We start from the raw sequence: 22168 nt of genomic DNA, 5'->3' as shown, positions 1-22168 counted from the left end.
TTTAAGATTTGTGTGCTAAGGCCGTGGAAATGTAAATATGCTGCAGATACTTGGCAATAGGTTGAAAATGTTGGAGTACCTTTCATGTTAACAGTATCTGTCTTGTAGTGGAGGTGCACAAATGCTTAGGTGTGGTTTGTTTTTTTTTTTTTTTCTAACAGTGTGGAATTGGTGTGTCATGATAACAAAAGGAGTTAGCCTCCTTTTTCTCTTCTAGTAAGTATGTGCTCAGTTGTATCTGTCTTTAACTTTCTCTTGCTATAAAATGTTTTGCATTTTCCCCACAGCTTCCAAAACACAAGTCTGTTGTGGTTACATTAAATGACTCTGATGACAGCGAGTCTGATGGAGAGCCATCTAATTCAACTAGCAGCGTGTTTGGAGGACTGGAATCTATGATAAAAGAAGCAAGGAGAAATGTTGAGGTAAACACTATCAGCATTTAATAGTTTATAATGATTTTGCTTTGTATATGGAATTTAAACTTCAGAATTTGGTCAAGAAATTCTGGATTGCATCAGAAATGGACAAGAGTGAGTAGGTTGTTCCTGTGTTGACCATTACATTGTAATTTGGATTGCACAACCTAATTCAGATGGTTTTTTTGGTTAAGATGGCATCCTGAAGACAGAATTTGTAATATGTTTTGGTTTAATTTTTTCAGTTAAAATTCAATGCATCTTTAATTACTACCAAAAAATATTGGTGTAAAAGATCTTACTAGGCTTGAACAGATTTAAGTTTGTGCTGAAATGGCTCTTAAAAGTAGTCATTAGTAGTATTTTAAACTAGTGTGACTAGTATTGACTTCAACCTCATTGTAACAGGCATCAAAAATCAAAGCCCCTCCGAAATCAGAAAAAGAAAATGATCCAATGAGAACTCCAGAGGCTCTACCAGAAGAAAAGAAGATAGAATACAGACTCCTAAAAGAAGAGATTGCCAGGTACAACTGAGTTTAATCGTTAATGTAAAGGACTATAAAGAACATACATTTTACTAGCCTGTGTTTGTAACTGGAAGGAAATTCTGAGTTTGAAAACCTTGCCATCATTTTCAGGTTTTTCCCCTGCTCAGTTTTTAGGAAGACAACATAGGAGTCTAGAGAAAGTCTTTGGATTTGAACTGACTTACACTAGTTGACAGCAGTTGTGCAAAGTTCTTTTTCTTTTAACTTGAAATGTTGTCCTTGTAATTTTTTGAAGGTTTTAAAACTTGGGTGTACACATCAAAATGAATGTTGAAACTAGTGAATGTCTTTGCTTTTGACATGTCTGTTTTAGTCGTGAGAAGCAATGCTTAATTAAGTCTGATCCACTGAAGAACAATTCATCTCCTGCAAATTCTGATGGTGAAGTTGATGGAATTGGGAGAATAGCAGTAGTGACAAAGCAAGTCACAGAAGCAGAAGCAAAGCTTAAGAAAAACAGGTATGCATCTCACTGTTGTAATTCTTACCTTGTTTGCTTAGTAGGATGAAAATAGGAAATAATCTTGTTGAACATGCAGTATTTGAATTTCAGGAAATGATTGGTTTTCTGTTGTCTGGAACTATTCAGTCTTGAATTCTATTGCTGTTCAAAAGGAATTGTGTTGTAAGTGCCAGTGTGGTGTTCAGTAACTTAAGTATTTGTCATGCTAACCATTTTCAGCTGTGTTTATGTTCAGTGACTAGAATATCATCTGTCACCTAGCATCTCTGAAGTATGAAAAAAAGAGTATGCTTTTCACTACTCAGTACACTTTGAGGGTAGCACATTTCAGTGGGGTATGCCTGATACATGTAAAGGAATGAGTGCTTCTGCAGAATAGGTATGCTGTTTGAAGCTTTTCCTGTATTTATAGTCTGATGAACGTTAAGACTGTCTGGAGAAACAATGTTGTTTATTGATAAGTAAAAAAAGAGCTGGGTTCTTAAATAACTAGGGTTTTGGAAGAACAGCAGTAGCTCTGAGAAACTTACCTTTGGAAAAGATTTCATTATGTGGCTTTTCTGCTTCTAGACTGCTGTTGATGAAGGATGAATCTGTCTTGAAACATTTGTTGCAACAAGAGGCCAAGAAGAGAGAGAATGTTCGAATTGCTGAAAATAAAATTAACAAACTGGTTGAACAGCTACAAGCAACAGAGAAGATACTGAATGCTAACAAGATGTTTCTCAAGAAGCTTCAGGAACAAGTAATTTTAATTTTGAAATGTTTCAGTTTCCTGGAGCTGGAGATCTTGAAATGGGAAGCCTGATTTTTGGAGGCTGTAGGCTTTCTTTGAGTTAATCATTAATTAATTCCCATGTCTTTTGTGATTATATTTTACTGTGTAGCCATATCAGAAAATTTGTATCTTACTGTATTATTTTCTTCTTTTTCAGATTCATAAAGTTCAGCAACGAGTTACAGTAAAAAAAGCTCTGGCATTAAAATATGGGGAAGAACTTGCTCGAGCAAAAGCAGTAGCAAGTAAAGAAATTGGGAAACGAAAACTGGAGCAAGATCATCTTGTAGTAAGTCTGCATGCTTTTAAACCATGCTGTACTTGAAAAGTACTAGTAATTTTGGTTAGGAAACTTAGTTCAAATGGGATTTCAGGAAAATATGAAAAGCACTGCAAGAATCTTCCTATTGATTTCCTATATTTTTGAGAATTCAACAGAAAAAGCATTTATTTAAAAAAGAAAACTTCAAAGTCTTCAATTCTGTGCCAGGGGAATGCAATTAATAGATAAATAATGAGAGGGAGCTATATGCCTGTGAATGAATGTAGGAAATAATTTACTGTCTGTAGACATAGGTGATCTGGTTAAAACTACCTAGCAAAGATGTTGAAGTGGAAGTCTGATCTTGCTTTGAAAAACAAAATAGAGAAAAACAAGGCCAAAATATTTTTGTAAATTATTCTTTCCTGCACCCCATGCCTCCCAACACTATTGTGTATACTTGTTCTATAACTTGCCTTTTAAAACGATCCAGGACTTCTGTTGAAGCCCTGTACGTTGTGTAGGGTAATTTTTATCAAAAAAATCTGCCATTTGCATTGTGGCAAACACTTGTGGGTTTCCTGCTGTCTGCTGAAATTTTCTGGCAAGAGTTTGAAATTTGTTTTTATAAACTCTGAATTAAATATCTTGCCCATGTTTCATTTACCTCCTGTCAATAGATCAGTAAATGTGAAAATGAAATAAAGGGAATTTTTTTCTTTCCAGCCAAGCAAAATGTTGAAATTGGAGAACTCCCCTGCATCAAGTCCAAAAAAGCATTCAGCAGAATTGATTGCACTAGAGAAAAAACGACTACAGCAACTAGAGTATGAATATGCTCTAAAGATTCAGAAATTGAAAGAAGCCCGTGCACTTCAAACCAAGGAACAATCAAATACTGCACCTCACACAGAAGAGGAATCTGAGTTTTCATTACCTCAGCCATCACTTCATGATCTTACACAGGATAAATTGTCTTTGGACAGTGAAGAAAACTACTTTGATGATGAAGTTCTGTCTAATTCAAACCGGGAACGAAGGAGATCTTTCAGAGAATCTAATTCTTTCACTAAACCAAATCTTAAACACATGGACACTCCAAAACAAGAAACTATAAACAAACTTTCTAAAAAGGCATCAGAGGAGCCTGAGCTGTTCCTTGGGTTGAATATCGATGAACTGAAAAAACTTTATGCTAAAGCTGACAGCTTGAAAGAGCTGCTACTGAAAAGTACTGCCTTTGTTGTACCTAAGGAAGATCTGTTGTGTGGTCAGGTAAAAGTTTTAAAACTAAAGGTGAAGATGGTCTTTATTAGCTGGTATTGCACTTACTGTATATCTGTTTATCTGTTTCCTAGGAAATTTCAGTGGACATGGATTTTGTTACATCTCAAAATAAACAAAGTGAAGTGAAACCATTTCCATTTGGACCGTATCATAGTCCTCTTCTAGTATTTAAATCTTACAGGTATGAAGACTGTAGAGCAGCTCTTTGACTTCTGCATATATGTGTTCTTGTTCAGGTATTCTTTACCACTCTTCTTTGGTATCCAGGCGTGTACAGAAAGACAGGTTCCTCTGAGAGTCTTTATTATCCTGAAACAGTTTTGTCTGTTGTCGGGAATGGGACAATTGTAGTTACTTTTCCTGTTATGCACGAGTCCCTTGCTTTTATGCAGTTTGCCGCTTTTACATAGTATTGCAGACTGTTCCCTGCAACTGGATTGTTGTTCGATATAGTAATTTAAAAAACGATAGTTAAGCATTTGAAAACAGGATTTTTATGTCCAGTATTAAGCAGTCTAAAATCCAGGAAAAAATTAATAAGTGTATTTTAATTATGCAGTCTTTAAACTTGGTTAGGAGTTACATTGTCTTGAGTTGAGATTGAGCCAGTCATCTATTTTTTTGGATTCCTGCTCAGTGGAAAGAGGCATAACCACATCTTAAAGGAGGCAGCTGCAAGTCTAATCAGTTTGACACATCTCTCTGCTGACTAGAGAGCCATCTAGCTCTTAGCTTCAAGAGTTACCATCACATGTTTGCTCCTACCCATTAAATTTTAGAAAACTGAAGTCTGGAATTTAAACTGGAGCAGTTGAATCCGACCATGTGCTTTGAGTTTTTTATTTCTATACTGTTAAGTAGCAAAAGATTGAGGATGCTAGTTTTACAGGAGTATTCATTTTAACTACTTGTAGGTTATGACTTCTATTCCTTAAGGAGCTAGCCATTCCAAAATTGTTATAGTCGAACTTCAGCTAAAGATTTAAAACAAGCATTAGCCTGCTCTGCTCGGATTGGTTTTTGTTTATGCGTTCTAAAACGTGATGTGAATTTTTTCACTCTTGTTTTCAGGTTAATCTTTAATGGTTCTCTTCATAACTTTTATTTGATATTAATCCTATGCTGACTAGGGCATGAGTGCAGATTTCCTAGAACTAAACTGAAATTCAGTTTTAGTAGTTTGCTTTCCCTACTGAATTGTTACTATGCTTTCTGTTTTTATATGAATGAAGATCTGCACTTAAGGCAGAAGAGAACGCTAGAACAGAATCTGTATAGATTGAGGACTACTGTTTTATTCCCTCCCTCTCTCGTTGTTTTCACCTTCCTCTTAACTCGCAGATCAGTGATGGTTTTGGTTAGTAGTGGGGTGTTGGAAATAATGAGATTTAATATAGAGGTAGCAATTATTTGTAGGAAGTTTTGTTTAGTAAAACTGATGTCTTACCATGTACACTGTGTCTTAATAATTCACTGTTTCATTTTAGGTTTAGTCCATATTTTCGAACCAAGGAAAAACTGTACCTCAGTTCAGTAACGTATAGCAATATGATTGAGCCAAAACAGTGTTTCTGCCGTTTTGATTTAACAGGCACATGTAATGATGATGACTGTCAGTGGTGAGTTTTTTAAAATTTGTTCATTTGAACTAAACATCTCTTCTAGGTGTCTGATTCAAAGCTGAAACTACACATGTTTTTAATTTCTTCAAAAGGTCTGAGTTTATGATCCTTTGCACAAATTCTAGAAAAGTTATTTTTAATGCCTTATTGCAGATATTTGGTTGGCAGGAAAAACTTTTAAGCCTTGAAGAAAGGAGACTCTTTAGATGCAAGTTTAGAAAAGCACTTTGGACTCTTAGAGAATATTTCACCTTTTGGTTGCCTTGTAATTCAGATGGGACTCCTCTTGCTTTATAGTGTCAGTGAAACTTCAGACCGTGATACCTCAGGTAGTGATTGATACTGTTAAGCACACTGAAGATGTATCATACTGCTAACTGAGATAAAGTGTATACCAAATACTATGTGATTATGTAAAAAAACAAAAACAAAAACCAAAAAAACCCAAATCCTCCCCACCAAAAACCCAACCCTCCACTACTGTAGTAGTGGAACGTGAGTGTTCGCTGGCTAAATGTTGTTACTTTGAAACCTGGTGTGGAGTTACATTAAAAATAGCTTGTTATGTTGAACAGTATATTTAAAAAGCTGGTACAAGAGCAAATGCATGGGAATTGGTCAGGAATAAACTCAGTTCGGAAACCTAACTACTGAAAAATGTAATAGGAGTGGACTTCAGCTCGCGCTTTTTTTTTTTTTTGCTTTTTTTCGGTGGCAGACAGCTTATTGGATCAGCTTTTAGCTGTTACCATCAAACCACAGTTTGAATCTTTTTAAATGCAAGGTGATACCTTAACTACCTTGTTGGAACTGGAAAGTTCCAAATACTGTGTTTTTGTGTTGTATGTGAAATGAGTGTGTAAAGGTTTATTTTAAAGAGTAAGGCCATAGTGCAGTAATGAAGACTAGGATTTAAGATACTGATGCAGGCGTAAGTTTAGAGAAGACCCAGACATATTTAGCAGAAATTTCTAAGTGGGCTATTGTGTTTTTTGTGTGTCTAATTTTCTTCATGCTTCATCCGAGTGTGTACTGAAACCAGCTTTCTAGTTATAAGCCTTATTAAATTGTTGCTGTGATAAATACATTAATTGCTTCTTTGTTTGTTTTAGGCAGCACATGAAAGATTGCACTCTTAATCGTAAGCAGCTGTTTCAGGATATTCTGTCTTACAATTTAGAACTGATTGGCTGTTCCGAAAAAAGCACTGATGAGGAAATCGGCACTGCCACAGGTTTTTGAGTCTTCTGTTCACTTTTGTATGCAGAGATTAATTTCTGAAGGGAATGGCTTTTAATAAAGCTCTGGGTTGCAAGGACTTTTATGTAAAGCAATGTAAAAGATACAGCTACATGAAAAAACAGGTTTCTGCAGTTGTCCAATTAAGTCCTTTGCAGTTGGTAGTTACCTTGGTGTCTACAGAAAGGAAAAAAATGATTTACCTATGGAATATTTCCACTCAAAGCTTTTACTGGATTCAGGGGATTAGGGAGCAATGAGCATTGAATCTTACCTTCTCCCCTTCCTCATTTCTTTTTATAACTACTGGGCTCGTCTGTTTCAGTGGAGCTGGAATTTTATAACAACACTATTGTTACATATACATATATATACACACTATCCATGTAGGCAAGTTACCAAACATAATTTTTTTTAGTTTTTAATTTCTTTGTTCTAGTATGTTAAATTACCATACTTCCTGAAGCAGTCATGTTTCATGAATTCAGCATAGGTTGTGCTAAATTGGTGTTAAGTTCCCTATCCGTTTTCATATAGGTGTTTACCTAAGGTATAAATATTCTTGTTTCAGAAAAATATGTTGAAAAGCTTTTTGGTATAAACAGAGACCGTATGTCAGTGGATCAGATGGCTGTTCTTCTGGCCAGCAATGTCAATGAGAGTAAAAGTCACAGTAAGTAAAATGGTAGATTAAATACAATATAAACTTTTTCAGTTATATTAAGTATCTTGATGATTTTTGTAAACCAAGAGTGTGGTGGTTTTTTTTTTTTGCTTGGTTTATTTATCTCAGTATTATAAATTCTGCTTATGGTAAACTTAAGGCAGCAGAGTTTGTTTTAAGGCAGTAATAGTTTTGGAGTCCAGTCTGGAAAAGTGACTTATGCGCTTGAGCACAATAGATTTTAAATAAGTAGCATTGACACTTATACACTTGTGTTGCATTCACAGCATGTTTTTATCTAAAACTTTCATTAGAAAAGATGTTTTAATCTTGAATACAGAAAAGTAAAAGAGTTATTACTACTTTGTTTACAGCACCTCCATTTACAACATGGAAAGATAAAAGGAAATGGAGACCAAAGTACTGGAGAAAACCTCTGTTAGATAGTAGCAGCAGTGAAGAGGAACAGTTGATTGGACCTATTAAATATGGTAATCTGGATGAAAAAAGTACTGCAGGGAAATACCTACCAACCTCTTTCCAACACCTAATTTTTAAAGTTTTTCTTAGAAAAACCAGTTCTTTTAATAGCTCTCTTGGCTTCATATTTCCTGCGTGAAAACTCTATAAGATTTTGGATAAACTTTGATTTGAAGTTGTTATGTTAAAAGGGGTGTGGAAAAAAAAGTGCTAGTATAAAAACCCGTGCTAGTATAATGTGTGACTGGAAGCTAAGGTGAAATTTCTACTTGCCCCTTTCTGAAAGGAACAAAAGGAACTATTTTCCTAGTAAGCTTTGCCCATAGATCACTGGGATTTTTTTTAAAAAAAATTTTCCCTTGCAGGTCTTCTAGCTTTATGTGTTCGGTTATCTCAAATTTGTACAGAGTTAGTATTTAGTGTTGAGGTCAGGAGTTAAAAAAAGCTGCTCTTAAATGGCATTTGAGACTTGGAAGCTTGCTAGAGTATCAGTAACCTGACAGTGTTTCACTTGTGACTCATGCAGCTGGGAGCTTTAGGGTATGTTGGTGAAGCCAGTAAAAAGGACTTTCAGAGACTCAGAATTGAGATAAATTTTCCTTTGTCAGATATGTCTGTTTCCTAATGCTGCCTAATGTACTACCTTAATTGGTATCTGTTGATCAAAGCAGCCTTTTACTGCTGTTTATTTCTTGCCTTTGTATTTGAAATGTAACCAGTTTTCTACAGACTTTATGGCTCTAACTTTTAGAGGATATTGAAATAACTGTATTTTGCTCTGGTCAGTGACTGTACTTGAAATATATAATGCACCCTTTTTGTGAGTTCTGATCTTGCAGGTCACTTGCGTTTTTGAACAGAAACACTTAAATTCTTTCTTCTTTTTTTTGTTTGCAGCTCATCCCACAGAACATAAAAAAAGAGCTCCCGCTCTTGATGCCGTGGTGACTCCAGATGATATCCGGTATTTTACAAGTGAGACTGATGACATTTCGAACTTGGAGGCAAGTGTCCAAGAAAACCCCTGTGATGTCCAACTTTGGATTAAACTTGCATACAAATACTTGAATCAAAATGAAGGGTAAGTCTGCTACGTTTTCTATTTGATTTTGTGCTTTACCCGTGCTGCTGTGATCGAGTTTCTGATGTTGTTTCTTCAACAATGCCACAAATAATTTATTACTTGAAAGCAGGTTAAAAAATAGATTAGACTTCCTACTGTATGCGGTCTAGTACGCAAGTAATAAATTACAATGACAGTTTATCTTTAGGTAGGTTCTGATTCAGAATGAATGTTCAAGGAAAGCAGTGTGGGAGAAGCTGTGTTTGAGAAGTGCATGGCTTAATGCATTACCAAGATTACAGTGGAATGTTGTACTTCCATTGATACACTGGACCAATAAACTTAAATCAGTTTCTCCTATACAGAGTGAACGGTTAGAATTATGTTTGAAATTACTTTAGTCAGAAAGCTTTCTTATAAGAACGGCTTTGTGATGCGGTTTTATCTCTGTAGAAATGGTCTAGTTGAGCACTCTGTTTCTTGTTTTGTAGTTTTTTAACTCTTGGATTTCTCAGGTTTTCCAGTTTCTGTTCCTTTAAATTATTCTGCAGGGTACCATGTTTTTATTGGCAGTCAGGTAATTTCAGTAGGAATCCTGCCATGATGGTACTGGCTTAAGTAGCTGCAGCAGTGAGAAAAGAGAATGGGGAGGAGCAGGTTTCTTTTAAAAGCCTTGTGTAAATGTGGATAATGGAAAATATTGCAAAAGATAAATTTAGCTCTGTCAGTAGCTGCCTGAACACTAGAAGGTGTAGAACTAGAAAGATCGGTACTCAAAAGAAAATGGTACTAGCAAGGGGCAGGGTGAGAAGAGCACATTTTCTAAATATAAGCATACTTAGAAAAAGACCAAGAGAAGAAGGGGGAAAATCTAATGGAAGGCAATGCATCTTAAAACAGCCACCTCCTCTACCCTCCCCTTCCCCAGTACTCTGAAGTAACTGAGTGGTTTAGTAGGTGGCAGTAGTGATAGAAGGGGTTGGGAAGGCATCAGCCTTCTACATGGTTAACTGTGTTAGTTTTTTGGGATGTGTGGTTTTTTTCCTCTCATAAATATGTACACAATTTCTAAAGATGTTCCCAAAATAAACATGACCTCAGAAGCTTTCTATGATTTTATCAAAGTTTGTTTGTGAATTAAAGCTCAGCTCTGTGGTTTGCAATATAGTCGGTTATTTCAGCTGATCTTGTGTTACTTTGCTGGTATTATGATAGTTATCTCAAAAAGTAAAATAGCCTTTTTTTCAATGGCTTAGAGGCAGATAAAAAATGCATGACATGCACAGAATCCTGAAATAAAAGCTTATATGTAGTGGCTGCAGAAAGTAAATCTAATACATAACAAAAATATTCTAACTTTACTAAGCTTTTGAAATTTCTGTTTAAACTTTTTAGTCTGATTTAAGTGCCTTGTATGATGGTAGCTTGAGACTTTTGCTTACAGATGAATCTTACCCTTTTTCAATTAAAATGGAATCTTACTTGAATTGACACTCTTTTCCTAGAAAACTTGTTTTTCCATGCACTGTGATGATTGCACCTAATAATGACCTTTGAAGGATGAAAACTTTCTAAAAGTTTAAAACTTTCATAGTAAAGGTCAGCATATGTGAAAAAACCTGATTTGACTGTATGTCACTTCCATTCTAGTTATAAGCATCCATTTTCATATTTGATATTGTGTGATAATGCTAACACAGTTGATGTGACTACTTTTTTAATTTTTACAGCTCATCGTCTGAGTGTTTAGATTCCACTTTAAATGTTTTGGCTCGAGCCCTTGAGAACAACAAAGAAAATCCTGAAATTTGGTGTCATTACCTCAGACTCTTCTCAAAAAGAGGAACCAAGGAGGAGATACAGGAAATGTGTGAAACAGCAGTGGAATATGCTCCCTCTTACCAAATCTGGTGGACTGTAAGTTAAAAAAAGTGTCACGTGAAATGTGCGGTTTTTACTGTTGAAAAACCAGTACATATGATAGGGAAAGCATGAAATTAAAAGCGCTATAGCTTTCTGAAAAATCCTAAGTTGATCAGAAGATGAAGCCATTTGAAGTTCTGTTTGCAGGGTATTTGTAGAAACCATTGCTTTTCCTTAGGCATTATAAGTTATTGAAAAACAAGGTGCTACATTTCTTATTTTTTGTTACTTAAACTTGCAAAATTTACTTCAACTATTTGATCTTTAATATTTAAGCAGTGGATTTTGAGGTTTAATTTGAAAAATTGGTGTGAGAGGGGGAAATACAGTTCCTAAAGTGGTGAAAGATGTCAAGCTTAGAATCACAATCTTTGGATAACTAGTATTCTTATTATTAATATGAATTATTTCTCTCTAGTTTTTGAATTTGGAGAATTCCTTTGATGGAAAAGACTACATATGTGGGAGGATGCTACAGTTCCTAATGAAAGTGACAGAGGGAGAAGAAAACCCAAATCTCCTGTCTTTTCAGCTGCTGGAGACTCTCCTGTACAGGGTTCACTTAAGCCTGTTTACTGGAAGACATCAGAATGCTCTTGTTCTGCTGCAGGTAACTTCTAGGTTACCACCCCAGGAATTTTCTTCATACCTTCACTTTTCTAATACCTGTTGCTCCGATAGTGTCAACTTCAGAATAACTGTTCCTTCCCTTATTTGCTGAAGGAATTCTCCTGGAGCCTTCTGTTTTGAAATACGATGCCATTGTAAAATTTGGATATACTCTGGGGGGCTTGTTACCTTGTTTTGCTTTGCTTGTGTAACTAATAGCCTAGACCAACTACGTGTCAAAATAATTCCAAGAGAATTGCTGTACTACTTTATTTCTGGCAAGCTGTGTAATGCATTTCTGCAGGGAAGGGCCTGTGAGGAATGTATTGCCTTTGGTACTCGTATGTTTATTGCTACAGAAATTATCAACCGGTAGCTCTTGGGGAAGGACATAGTATGTTATTTATCTAGGAGTGTTGCCCTCCAAAATCTGGAAGACTGTTAAATCAGGCTCTGTTTATCCCATCAGACTGTATTGATCCCATGAACTCCAAAATCTTGGAGTTATCTCGGGCTTTTATTACAACTGGAGAAAGAATTTAGGACACTTACTGTTCTGTGAACGATAGAAATGGTGAATGAAGGTGAGAGAAATGGAGTGCCGAGTGCTGCTGTGGTTTGAATTAAGGTTGGTTCATTCTTACCAGCAGGTGGCGCCTGTTGCTTGCGACACCCTAAAACACTTTTCTCAGTTGTGTAGTTCAAGGCTGTAATGCTTTTTTTCTAGCTCCAGTTTAAATAGAAAAATGTAATGCTGTGTTGATTTTCTCCAGAATCTATTCTAAACACAGCAGTACATGTAACTCTGAATGTTTGACCGAATGAACAAAAAGACAGGGAGAAAAAACACAATTGTGTCAAATTGATGTGGAAATCCAGTGTATATGGGAGAATAACATACACTGGTTTCCCTTACTTTCCCCAAAGCATCATTATAAAAGCAAACATATTACTGTATACATTCTGAAATGCATAGTTGAAAAGAATGTCTTGGGGAGAGATTATTTAACCATATTTAAGAGAAGTTAATTTCTAACTAAATGCTAATTCAGAGTAAGTAGCAACATGTCGCTCAGAAGATTTGCTTTCAAGTTTTCAGAAGCAAATATTTTGACGGGTGAGTAAGTGGCATTTTTGAAAATTCAGGTTTTGCCCATTACAGGACAAGCGTCCTGCTGAATTTTGCCTAACTTTCAAAGGAATGAAAGTACTTGCAAATTACATTCTTTGAATGTACTGCATTTATCCAGAAAAATGTTGGCACGTCACTGGCTGTGAGATTCTGTTCTGTTTTAGGAGCAGTTGTAATTAGGCTTTGTTTAATTGTATGCTCTAATGATTTTATTTGGCATCTGCCAATTTACTGGGCTATTGTAGTTTTGTATATGACTGGTAGGAAAATTTTGAAGCAGTATCCTTGTTTTCAGTAATGATTCCAACATTTTTTTAAACAATATGTATACAGATGGTGGTGCTTTCAGTAGACCTGGATAGCTCTAACTTAGTAGCTGTAAAACTAGAACTTAATAAAAAAACCCAAACCCCAACAAACAAACAAAAAAAACCCCCAAACCCACAAGCCCCAGTAGGGTATAGCAAGTTGAATCCAGTTTGTTAATGAGTTGTCGCTAGAGCTAACTTATTATTTCTGTGCAACTGGAAGTAATTGCCCAAGAATTAAGCAGAAAAATGGAGCACATGTTGGGGGATGCATGTCTTCAAAGTCTTATCTCTGTTCACTTTTCCAAATAAAAATCTTCTATACAGTTTTTATAAACCTTTTATTAGGAATTACAAATATGATTTGAAAACAGTCACACATTTACATAAGGAAGATATAAAAGTGATGTAAAGAATTAGTTCCTGTTACTTCTATGGAAAAGATTTGAGAATATTAAAACTTACTTTTCCTGTTTCCTTTTTTCATTGCTAGATCTTAAAGATTTTATGGTTGAAATACAACATACATTTTTTGATCTTTACAGAATGCTTTAAAATCAGCAAATGAAAAGATAATATCGGAACGCCTTACTGCAAGTGACCGGTGCTTGGCTTGGCTGGCTTACATACATCTAACTGAATTCGGCATTCTCCCAGTCAAGTTCTATGATCCAGCTAACGTCAGTCCTTCAAGGATTGTGAACAAAGAGCCGTTTTTAATACCATGGCAGACAGTTCAAGATGTGAAGACCGATCCTGATACGCTGTTAGCTATGTTTGAAGGTAAGATGAAGGGGGTAAACGACTTAATATGTTACTTGCTTTTAGAATTTCAAGGCAGCGCAGTATTGCCAATGACTGTGTTAAGCCATCGGGATTCATCCAGTGAATATTTCATGTTTATTTCAACAGAGCAGTTCAGAAAGTCTGTGTTCTTGGGTAATTAATACATACACTGAGTTTTTCATCTATGGTTCAAAACCATAGCCTTTTCTTTGAACTATGATATTCTATTAAGATAAAGACCAGTGGCTTGTGACAGTACGACATTGCTTCCATAAACCCAAGAAAACTAGCTTTATGGCAAGCCAAGCTTCTGTTGTCATTCTCTCCCTTATCCTCCCTCCCTCCATGGGGTATATCTACTGGAAAGTTTCTTTCCTGGAAGATTAGTGTTGCCTTAGAAGAGGCAGGAAAATCTATGTGTTTGTATTCATTCAAAGTTTTAAGTAAACTGATTAATTTTTTTAAACATGTAAAATGAAGATACTAGAAGAAACTGAATTCTTGACTTGTGGTGCTGCCAGAGGTGGACTTCATAATAGCAATGTATAAACGTCAGTACTTGGTGTGTTAGCCAGCAGTAATATTGAATTGCCACTGAGGCTGTATCTATGCTGCAAGTGGTAATGCAGTGTGGAAATACTCAAGGATAGACTGAGTAGCCCAGCTGTGGGAGTGAAGGTCTCTAGCCATGATAATGGGGTGTTCATTGTTGGGTAGCTTTTTATTATGCTGAGAAGAAATACAATATCCTATACTAGCTTTTGCCTTAATAACTTTCAGCAGCTATGCTGGAAATCCTGGAATATAGTTTTAAATATAGTGATACGCTGCTATTTGTAATATGGCTTTAACATTTTGTTGGCAGGATGTTTTCTGTTTTTTAAATGAACAAAGGATGAAACTTGTGGAAGACTTTGGTCTTTGCACTTTGGTGATAAGTGTTAAGAAAGCTTTTCCAAAGATTATCAGCTTCCTTTTTTTAATAATTTGCAAAAGCAGCACTCTTAAATACCTTTCCACACTTAAGTATTTTCATTATTTTAAATGAGACTTTTTTATTATGTTAAGTCTTATAAATAACTTTGACATTGCTTCAGGTATAAAGGTATTGATTTTATACTTTTGTTTTAAAGATGCAGTCAAAACATGTACTGATGAAAGCCTTGAGGCTGACAAAAGAATAGCTATCTGCTTTCCTCTCTACAGAAACATGATAGCTTTGCTGAAACTTCTTGAAAGGTAAGTTGTTTCAAGACATTTTTAATTTGACTACTCAACTCTGCTGTCTTGAAAACTTACCTTTACTTTTCTTTAAGGTGGGAGTCTGCTACAGAACTTTGTAGATCTTTATTGGAGCTCTGCCCTAACAACTGTCAGCTCTTGGAGAGTTTGGCCACCTTGTATTTGCAGATGGAGCAGAGTGACAATGCCTACAAAGTGTGGATTGGAGCTTTTGAGAAGAATCCTCAGAATGCAGAAATTTTTTATCAGTTCTGTAAATTCCTTGTTTCACAGGTAATACTCCACTCCAAAACTCACTTTGTTGGTCTATTGGCTTTATGAAGTTTGGAGTTTGTGTGTTGTTTCAAACACTTATCAAATCGATTAATCTTTTTGATATTTTTTGTAATATCTACTACTCTTTAAATAGATGGGAAAAGTACAATTGGCAAGATTAGTGACATGACTAAAGATAACTGGAATTAGATAAAATCATAAATATATAGGACAGATTGTTTTAATCCAGTGTTAATATCCTTAAGCAAGAATAATAGACTTTAACAGTAAATGCTTAATATGTTTACAGCTTTTTTTCTGCTACCTGCTGACTGACCCAGTTAATCTTCATTCTTTCAAGAATGAAGGCAATGGAGCACTGCAGAGATAGACACACCACTTGTTACTTATTGTGCTTAAATTGTTCTTGTCATTTTCAGGTTAATGTTTAATTTTTATTTTATTTTTAAAAAATAAAACCCCAAAACAGGAAAGGTCAAGCAGTATTCTTCCACTGTTGCAAGATTTTGTGGGAGCTTTCTTTGAGAATACATGCCAACAGCATGGTCCCATGGATCTCTTAAGGTACACCTAGAATATTTTTTTCTATTTAAATTTTGATAATACTGGCATTTTTTTTGGAAAAAAAGACAGTCAAAAACTTTTAAACTCATCTGGTTTTAGCTTGGCATGTTTTTCTAAAACTTCAGTGAATTATGATTTGGTAGTTTATAATATTTGTACTTGTTGTTTGTGTATATACACTGAATTGTAAAACCAGAAGGATCTGAAGATGAAACAGCCAGCAGGTTTGAAGTCTGGATTTGGGCAATGAAAATCAATTGTGTGTGCCAAAGTTGTGTTGTGTTGTTTTGTTTTGTCTTCCAAAGCTGTGAGCCTAAAATTGCATCCCTAAAAAGAGCTCAATCCAGGGTTTGAGCATGCTGTTAATCAGCAGATTATTATTACTGCTGAAAAGGCACAGGTTTGTAATTAGCCAGCTGATTTTCTGCTTGAATTTTAGCACCTAATTGAGAGACTTACTGAAGTTTTGAAATATGCAGCTTCCCTATAGTCAAAACAGATGCCTCTGAAGGCCTTCAAAGGAACACCTACTTTGATAAAGCTTATGCAGATGTTTGAAATGTTTTTATTTCCAAGTTAGGTGTTAGATTTTATTTGTGCTTAACACTCGTTTACATTAAACTTAGTACTGAGAGTGCAGCTTAGCTGATTGTATATAGGTGATTGTACTTGATTTATTTTATGTGGGGTTGGGGAAGTCTGAGATATAAAGCAACATTTAACTTTGTACATAATGAGGAACTACATGCTTTCTGTATTCAACTATTTTTATATTTCAGTATAATGCTTTTTATATAAATTGTATCTGGATGGAGTTAAATGAAAATCTAGGAAAAGTGCATGTTTTTTTCATGTCCCATGACCTGGACTTCAGAACTAAATGTTACTTCTGCACAGGACTCTTCCATGTAGAGGGATATTCCCGTTTACTACTACTTCTTTCTCTTGTAGATATCTCTTGAATTTTCCAATGCCAATTGAATTTACATCACCTCTCTATAAAGAACATCTTACAGATGATGTTGTAAACCAGCAAATCCCATTTCTGTGGCAGATCTACTGGTGAGACTTTATGAAGTATTTCTGAGAAACAGCTATTGGGTCTCAGTAAATTGCATTTTCAAAAGCAGAACATTTGTTACTTGCTTAAGGGTATATCGCTTTGGGTTCTCTCAGTAAATGATCTGCCATTCCTTAGAGAACCTACCTGCCTGCTGCACGACAGAGACAATTTTATGGAACTGTGAATTGCACACAAACTTAAATTTTCCACTTGAGAAATCTTTCAGAATTTCTGCCCTATGGAAACAGTAATAGGTGTGTTCATCTCATGAAATTTTCTTTGTTGTTTTACTTTTGTTTTAGGTTGCTACTGCTAGTAGTGTTCTTTTTTTCTCCTAGCTTTCAGTTGTTCCCCTTTTATTTTACAACAGTTTCCCCCGCTATGTTTAACTTAGTTTAGCCCTCGTCTCCCCACCTTTGCTGACCTACTCTTTCAGCTGTTTTTGGAGCTACTATTAACAGACTATAAAAGTTGGAACTAGCCACTGTAGCAAATACAGCAAAGTGACCTTTTCCTTTGCAAGGGACTGCAAAGGTGACAGATCTTTGTCAGTTATATGCAGGTTTTTTGTTGGGTTTTTTCCCCCTGTTTCTCCCACCATTCCTTTTGATAGCAGCAGTATCCAGGATTGGCAGGCACCGAAGTATTGGCCATTGGTAACTTCCACTAGTATAACTGTGGTTGCTGAGATGTTGACTTAAGCTGCTTAAGTTTGACACTGAGGTCTGGGTTTGTCCATCTTCACAAGTAGCTATTTGGCTTTTCAGATCAGTAAAAGGGCAAAGATGATAATACTACAGATACTGAGTGAGGATTCCTCAGAACTCCTTCAACACTGTTGCTTATAGTTTTTAATTGGTGGACAACTTACAAACAGGTAAAATGTGTGGTTTTCAAGAATTCTTATATAAGGTTTAGATTAAGCTATCTTAATGTATTCTTTTTATGTTGTCCATTAATACCAATTTAAATTATTTTTTTTATAGAAAATATTTTTTCACAAGTTCAATTTTAGGTTTGGTAGTTGCACAGTAGAAACATTGTTAGAAAGACACTTGAGGTCACAGCTTAGTCACTTGGGGACCTTAACTTAAGCTTAGTCACTTGGGGACCTTAACTTAAGCTTAGTCACTTGGGGACCTTAACTTAAGCTTAGTCACTTGGGGACCTTAACTTAAGCTTAGTCACTTGGGGACCTTAACTTAAGCTTAGTCACTTGGGGACCTTAACTTAAGCTTAGTCACTTGGGGACCTTAACTTAAGCTTAGTCACTTGGGGACCTTAACTTAAGCTTAGTCACTTGGGGACCTTAACTTAAGCTTAGTCACTTGGGGACCTTAACTTAAGCTTAGTCACTTGGGGACCTTAACTTAAGCTTAGTCACTTGGGGACCTTAACTTAAGCTTAGTCACTTGGGGACCTTAACTTACTTACGCTCAGATGCTCTTGTATTTTAGTATGTGCTTCGAAGGAAAATTAGTGCTTTTGAAGTAAGTACCTAAATTACTTTCAGAGCTAATAATCGAGTGTCTTTTGTGGTTGAGTTTTGGTACAATGAGTGCCTGTGTATTTGGGCCTATGTATCTGTCTTTCATTTTTTCAGCTACAGAGGGCAAAAGACAAGTTCAGTTTTACCAAGTGAAGATAGAACGAAATCAGCAAAGCCTCAAAGCTCAAGGAGTGATTTTTTACTTGAAAAGATTGCTGTATGTCTCTTCATACATGTTTGCATACACATACGCACACACTGTTCTAGAAAGAGTAGCAAATGGGTGATACAGCTTGTGTTCCTGGGCAAAGTGGGAGTAGAATCAGGCAGTCTGATTATGTGACCATAGTCATGGAGGGTTCTGTGGCAAGTTAGCTACATCAGGCCTATCTTATTTTATATTCATGTATTCTTCCTCTTCGTGAGGTGTGTTTTTCTCTGTGACTTACTGAAAGTCTTACCTTTTTTTTTTTTTTCACTGTTACTTTACATTTTGAAATAGGGATTATTCGCTGAATCTTGGTCAAACAATGTGTCTGCCTCTCTCTTTGAGGTCCTATATGTTGGTCTGACTGTATGTTTCTTTGAGGAAATGTGGAACAAAATTAAGGTTGTAGGTTTTTTTTAACTGTTCTTGTCAGGGCTTTTTCCCTGCCATGATTAGCATAGTTCTACCCCAGATCTCCAGTCGTATTTGTTCCAAAACACTTATTTTATTGCAACAGTTTCTGATACCATTTCTCAAGTGGTTTTAATCCAGCTTTGAAATTTATTGTTCCGGAGCTTTCCAAACTCACTCAGGAGTTGTCTCCGTTCTGTAGCAGTCAGAGCCATCTCTATTAGAAGGCTTAATAAATAAAAGGGTACTCTACACGATTAGAGGACAATTCATAATATTTAATTTCCATTTAAGTTGAGCTGCATTTTAAATTAATGGTTTCTGTGTTACTCCTTACTATCTGCAGTTGAGACTTATCAGTCAACTTCTTAAAATGGGTAAATCAGTCCATAATACTGCTAAACTGAAAACACTGTTTTTTCTTGCATCTCAGAATGGGGAAGTTCTTCATTGTTTCTTACTCTTAATATGTAAGAACATCCGTTGTTTTTGACATAACCATTTTCAACTTTTAATATTAACAGTTTGTGCCAGTCTCTTCACGCAAGTGTTGGTGAAGCACTGGATGCTTATGAAGCAGCTCTGGGGGCAGTAATGCAGCAGGAGACTGTTCAGAACATCTGGCTGGAGTAAGTTCTTAAGGGAGGAAGGTAAATTAATTTCAAAACTATTAAGTGAAGGCTACCAGAACCATCTTTTTTCTTTTTTTTTTTTTTTCCCTTCCAGTTACCTTGTTTTTATCAATAGCAAAGTTGTTGGATCCAACAACAAAGCTCAAGAATTCAAGCTTTTCACTGACCTAGTGAACAGATGTCTGGTTACAGTCCCCACACGATACCCAATTCCTTTTAGTACTGCTGATTATTGGACCAATTACGAGTTTCATAATAAGGTAAAAAATGTGTCTGTGGACAGTTTTTAATTAGACTGATGACCTTTTAGCAGCTACCTGTATAACTTACCTGTTCAAATACAGCACTAGTAGTATATGAACACTGAGAGACAGGAATTATTAGAAAAAGAAAAAAGTATGAGAAGAATGGTGTTCTGAGCAGAAGAGTATCTAGCAGTGACCTTTTGAATAAAGGGTGTGTAAGGCAAAGAAACTTTATTATGGTATATTTTAATACTGTGACTACAGCCGTTAATGAAACGGCTGTTAATGGAAAGAGAAAATGTGTAAGGGAGGGAAGAGGTGGTCGAGCAAGATGGGTCTGCAGAGCTATAACGCTGGCAGATGGAGAACAGTTTTTAAGCTGTCAGTTTTGATCATAGAGATTACAGTGGTTGAGAAACAGAAGAAATAAAGTAGAAGTAAAACCTAGTTGAGCACTTGTACAGACAGAATAAAATTTTTAGAAATCCTGGGTCCCAATTTGCTAACATCCAGTGCATTTCTCTCACTAAAAGCAGGCTAGAAGGACTAAAATATGTGGTGTTAGCAACTTGACACTAACTTTTTATTACACAAAGTGATTTCTGTACTCTTGAGCGATAAGGTTTGTAGGTAGTAACTTAGTCATAATGTTTATGGTTTGTCATTCCATTATTCTTAGCAAAATCAGACAGTGATGAAGTAGATTAATGTTTGTAATTCAAATTCTGCAGGTAATTCTCTTTTATTTGAGCTGCATTCCAAAATCTCAACATTCCAAAACCTTGGAACGGTTTTGTTCTACCATGCCTGCTAATCCTGGACTTGCCCTGAGGTATGTGAAAATACTTGTAATAAAGACAAACAGCTGTTTAACATAACTACTGGGTTTTTTATGCAAGACATGCATGCTTTGCTTTCTACTATAAAAGTAAAACTTCCTCTATTGCTGCATGTTGCTTGAGGCACATTGTGCCTTCTGACACCATCTCAGTCTGTCTTCTGTTTGACAGGGTTCTGTTCTATCTACAGAAAGGTTATAGTTACACAGGAATTAACAGCATTTTACATGATGAGTACAGATGGTCAGAATTTCAAGTGTGCAGAGAAATGTCATATATATATTAAAATCTTGTTGCTACTCCATGATGTATTAAAACTATAGTTCCAGCATAGAACAAATGAAAACGGATGCACCAGTGCTACCTTGTCTTAACTTGAGATTTATTTAGCAGAGAGAAACCTTTCTTTATTTTGAAAAAAATCGTACAGGAAACAAAGAGTTAACGTAAGCTTCGCATTGATTCTTACTTGAATGGTATGTCCAAATGTACTCTTCCAGGATTAGAGTCCATGTTTTACCGTATTCAGCTGCAGTGAACTCACGAACATTTGATTGAATACTTTTGAAAAGTCCCCAAACACTTACTGCTGATCATCAACAGTGACCCCAAAGAATTCCAAGCAAGACTTGAAATAAGTGTGTGTGGTTGGGGGCATGGGGAGAGTATGACACACCTGCCTTTGGTACATGAAGTTGAATGGCTGCATTTTAAACCAAGTTGCGATTCTGTCTAGATGGAACTTGCAGCTCCCTTAGACAGTGTTGATACTACATGAAATGGGTGAGCAGAACTGACTGAACAGTATCTTCTAGCCACATGCCTATAAAACTAGTTAGCCTCCTTTCAAATATGCAGTTACCTTGTGCATGCTGAAAATGGATCTTGTGTCAAGATGATATTTCCTCTAATTTCACGCTTCTTCATTATTCTTTGAAAGTATCTTTTTTGTTTTGTTCTGAGTGTGTGTTCAGTTAATACTGTATATGGTGGCTTGGTTTTTTTCCTACTTGGAACTCTTGGCTCAGATTAGGTATAATACACTTTGCGTAATGTGTTTGTATCTTTGGATTGCTTTTCTGTTCCCAGTGATTAGAGCAGTGTTCCTTTCTCATGAATGCCTTTTACAGACTGCTTCTGCGATACTGGGAGGAGAGCAATGTTCAAATTCTGAAACTGCAAGCCAAGATGTTTACATATAATATCCCAACATGCCTGGCCATCTGGAAAATGTAATGCAACAGTCATACATCTGTTTTCATAGATATTGCTTTTGTTTATAAGGTTTACATCACAAAGGTAAATCTGAAACGTCCTTCCAATTGGGCTTGTACTGGAAGTCTCTCTTTCATTAGCTTATTATTTAAACAGTAACTGTTAGAACAGACAGAGGGACTGTCACTTCTTTAAAATGAGAAATTAAATTCCCTCTTGGGGAAACTTACGTGAATGGATATTATGCAGATAAATATGAATGATGTATTTACAAGTTGCCTTTTTAATTCAACTATTGACTTCTGTCTCCCCTCTCTACCCCCCCCTTTATATATCACAATAGCAGTAATCTTCATTATCCAGTGATGCTGAACTGATCTTTTTCTTCAGTGTTTGTT

General features: G+C 35.9%; 1 protein-coding gene across 6 annotated transcripts in view; it reads left to right on the top strand.

Annotated features, from left to right (window-relative positions):
• Positions 1 to 22168, top strand: part of ZFC3H1 (zinc finger C3H1-type containing) — a 43318-nt gene that overhangs the window by 17710 nt on the left and 3440 nt on the right. For 2 of the 6 annotated variants that reach the window (XM_055710545.1, XM_005431898.3), the window contains exons 10-32: positions 288 to 425; positions 828 to 946; positions 1284 to 1430; positions 2004 to 2178; positions 2369 to 2500; positions 3200 to 3748; positions 3832 to 3941; positions 5248 to 5379; positions 6495 to 6616; positions 7193 to 7294; positions 7660 to 7776; positions 8663 to 8846; positions 10559 to 10745; positions 11170 to 11361; positions 13346 to 13583; positions 14720 to 14825; positions 14903 to 15101; positions 15574 to 15668; positions 16620 to 16730; positions 19364 to 19468; positions 19566 to 19731; positions 20448 to 20548; positions 21686 to 21787. In XM_055710545.1, coding sequence (XP_055566520.1) covers positions 288 to 425; positions 828 to 946; positions 1284 to 1430; positions 2004 to 2178; positions 2369 to 2500; positions 3200 to 3748; positions 3832 to 3941; positions 5248 to 5379; positions 6495 to 6616; positions 7193 to 7294; positions 7660 to 7776; positions 8663 to 8846; positions 10559 to 10745; positions 11170 to 11361; positions 13346 to 13583; positions 14720 to 14825; positions 14903 to 15101; positions 15574 to 15668; positions 16620 to 16730; positions 19364 to 19468; positions 19566 to 19731; positions 20448 to 20548; positions 21686 to 21787 — 3629 coding nt within the window. Of the gene's footprint in view, positions 1 to 287; positions 426 to 827; positions 947 to 1283; positions 1431 to 2003; positions 2179 to 2368; positions 2501 to 3199; positions 3749 to 3831; positions 3942 to 5247; positions 5380 to 6494; positions 6617 to 7192; positions 7295 to 7659; positions 7777 to 8662; positions 8847 to 10558; positions 10746 to 11169; positions 11362 to 13345; positions 13584 to 14719; positions 14826 to 14902; positions 15102 to 15523; positions 15551 to 15573; positions 15669 to 16619; positions 16731 to 19363; positions 19469 to 19565; positions 19732 to 20447; positions 20549 to 21055; positions 22091 to 22168 lie in introns of those variants that run through there. The other 4 variants (XR_008732276.1, XR_008732275.1, XM_055710546.1 and 1 more) reach the window with 4 other exon arrangements.

Source organism: Falco cherrug, chromosome 5 (genome assembly GCF_023634085.1).
Source record: "Falco cherrug isolate bFalChe1 chromosome 5, bFalChe1.pri, whole genome shotgun sequence".
Lineage (NCBI taxonomy): Eukaryota > Metazoa > Chordata > Aves > Falconiformes > Falconidae > Falco > Falco cherrug.
Note: the sequence above shows the minus strand (reverse complement) of the source record. Positions and strands in the feature narration are given on the sequence as shown.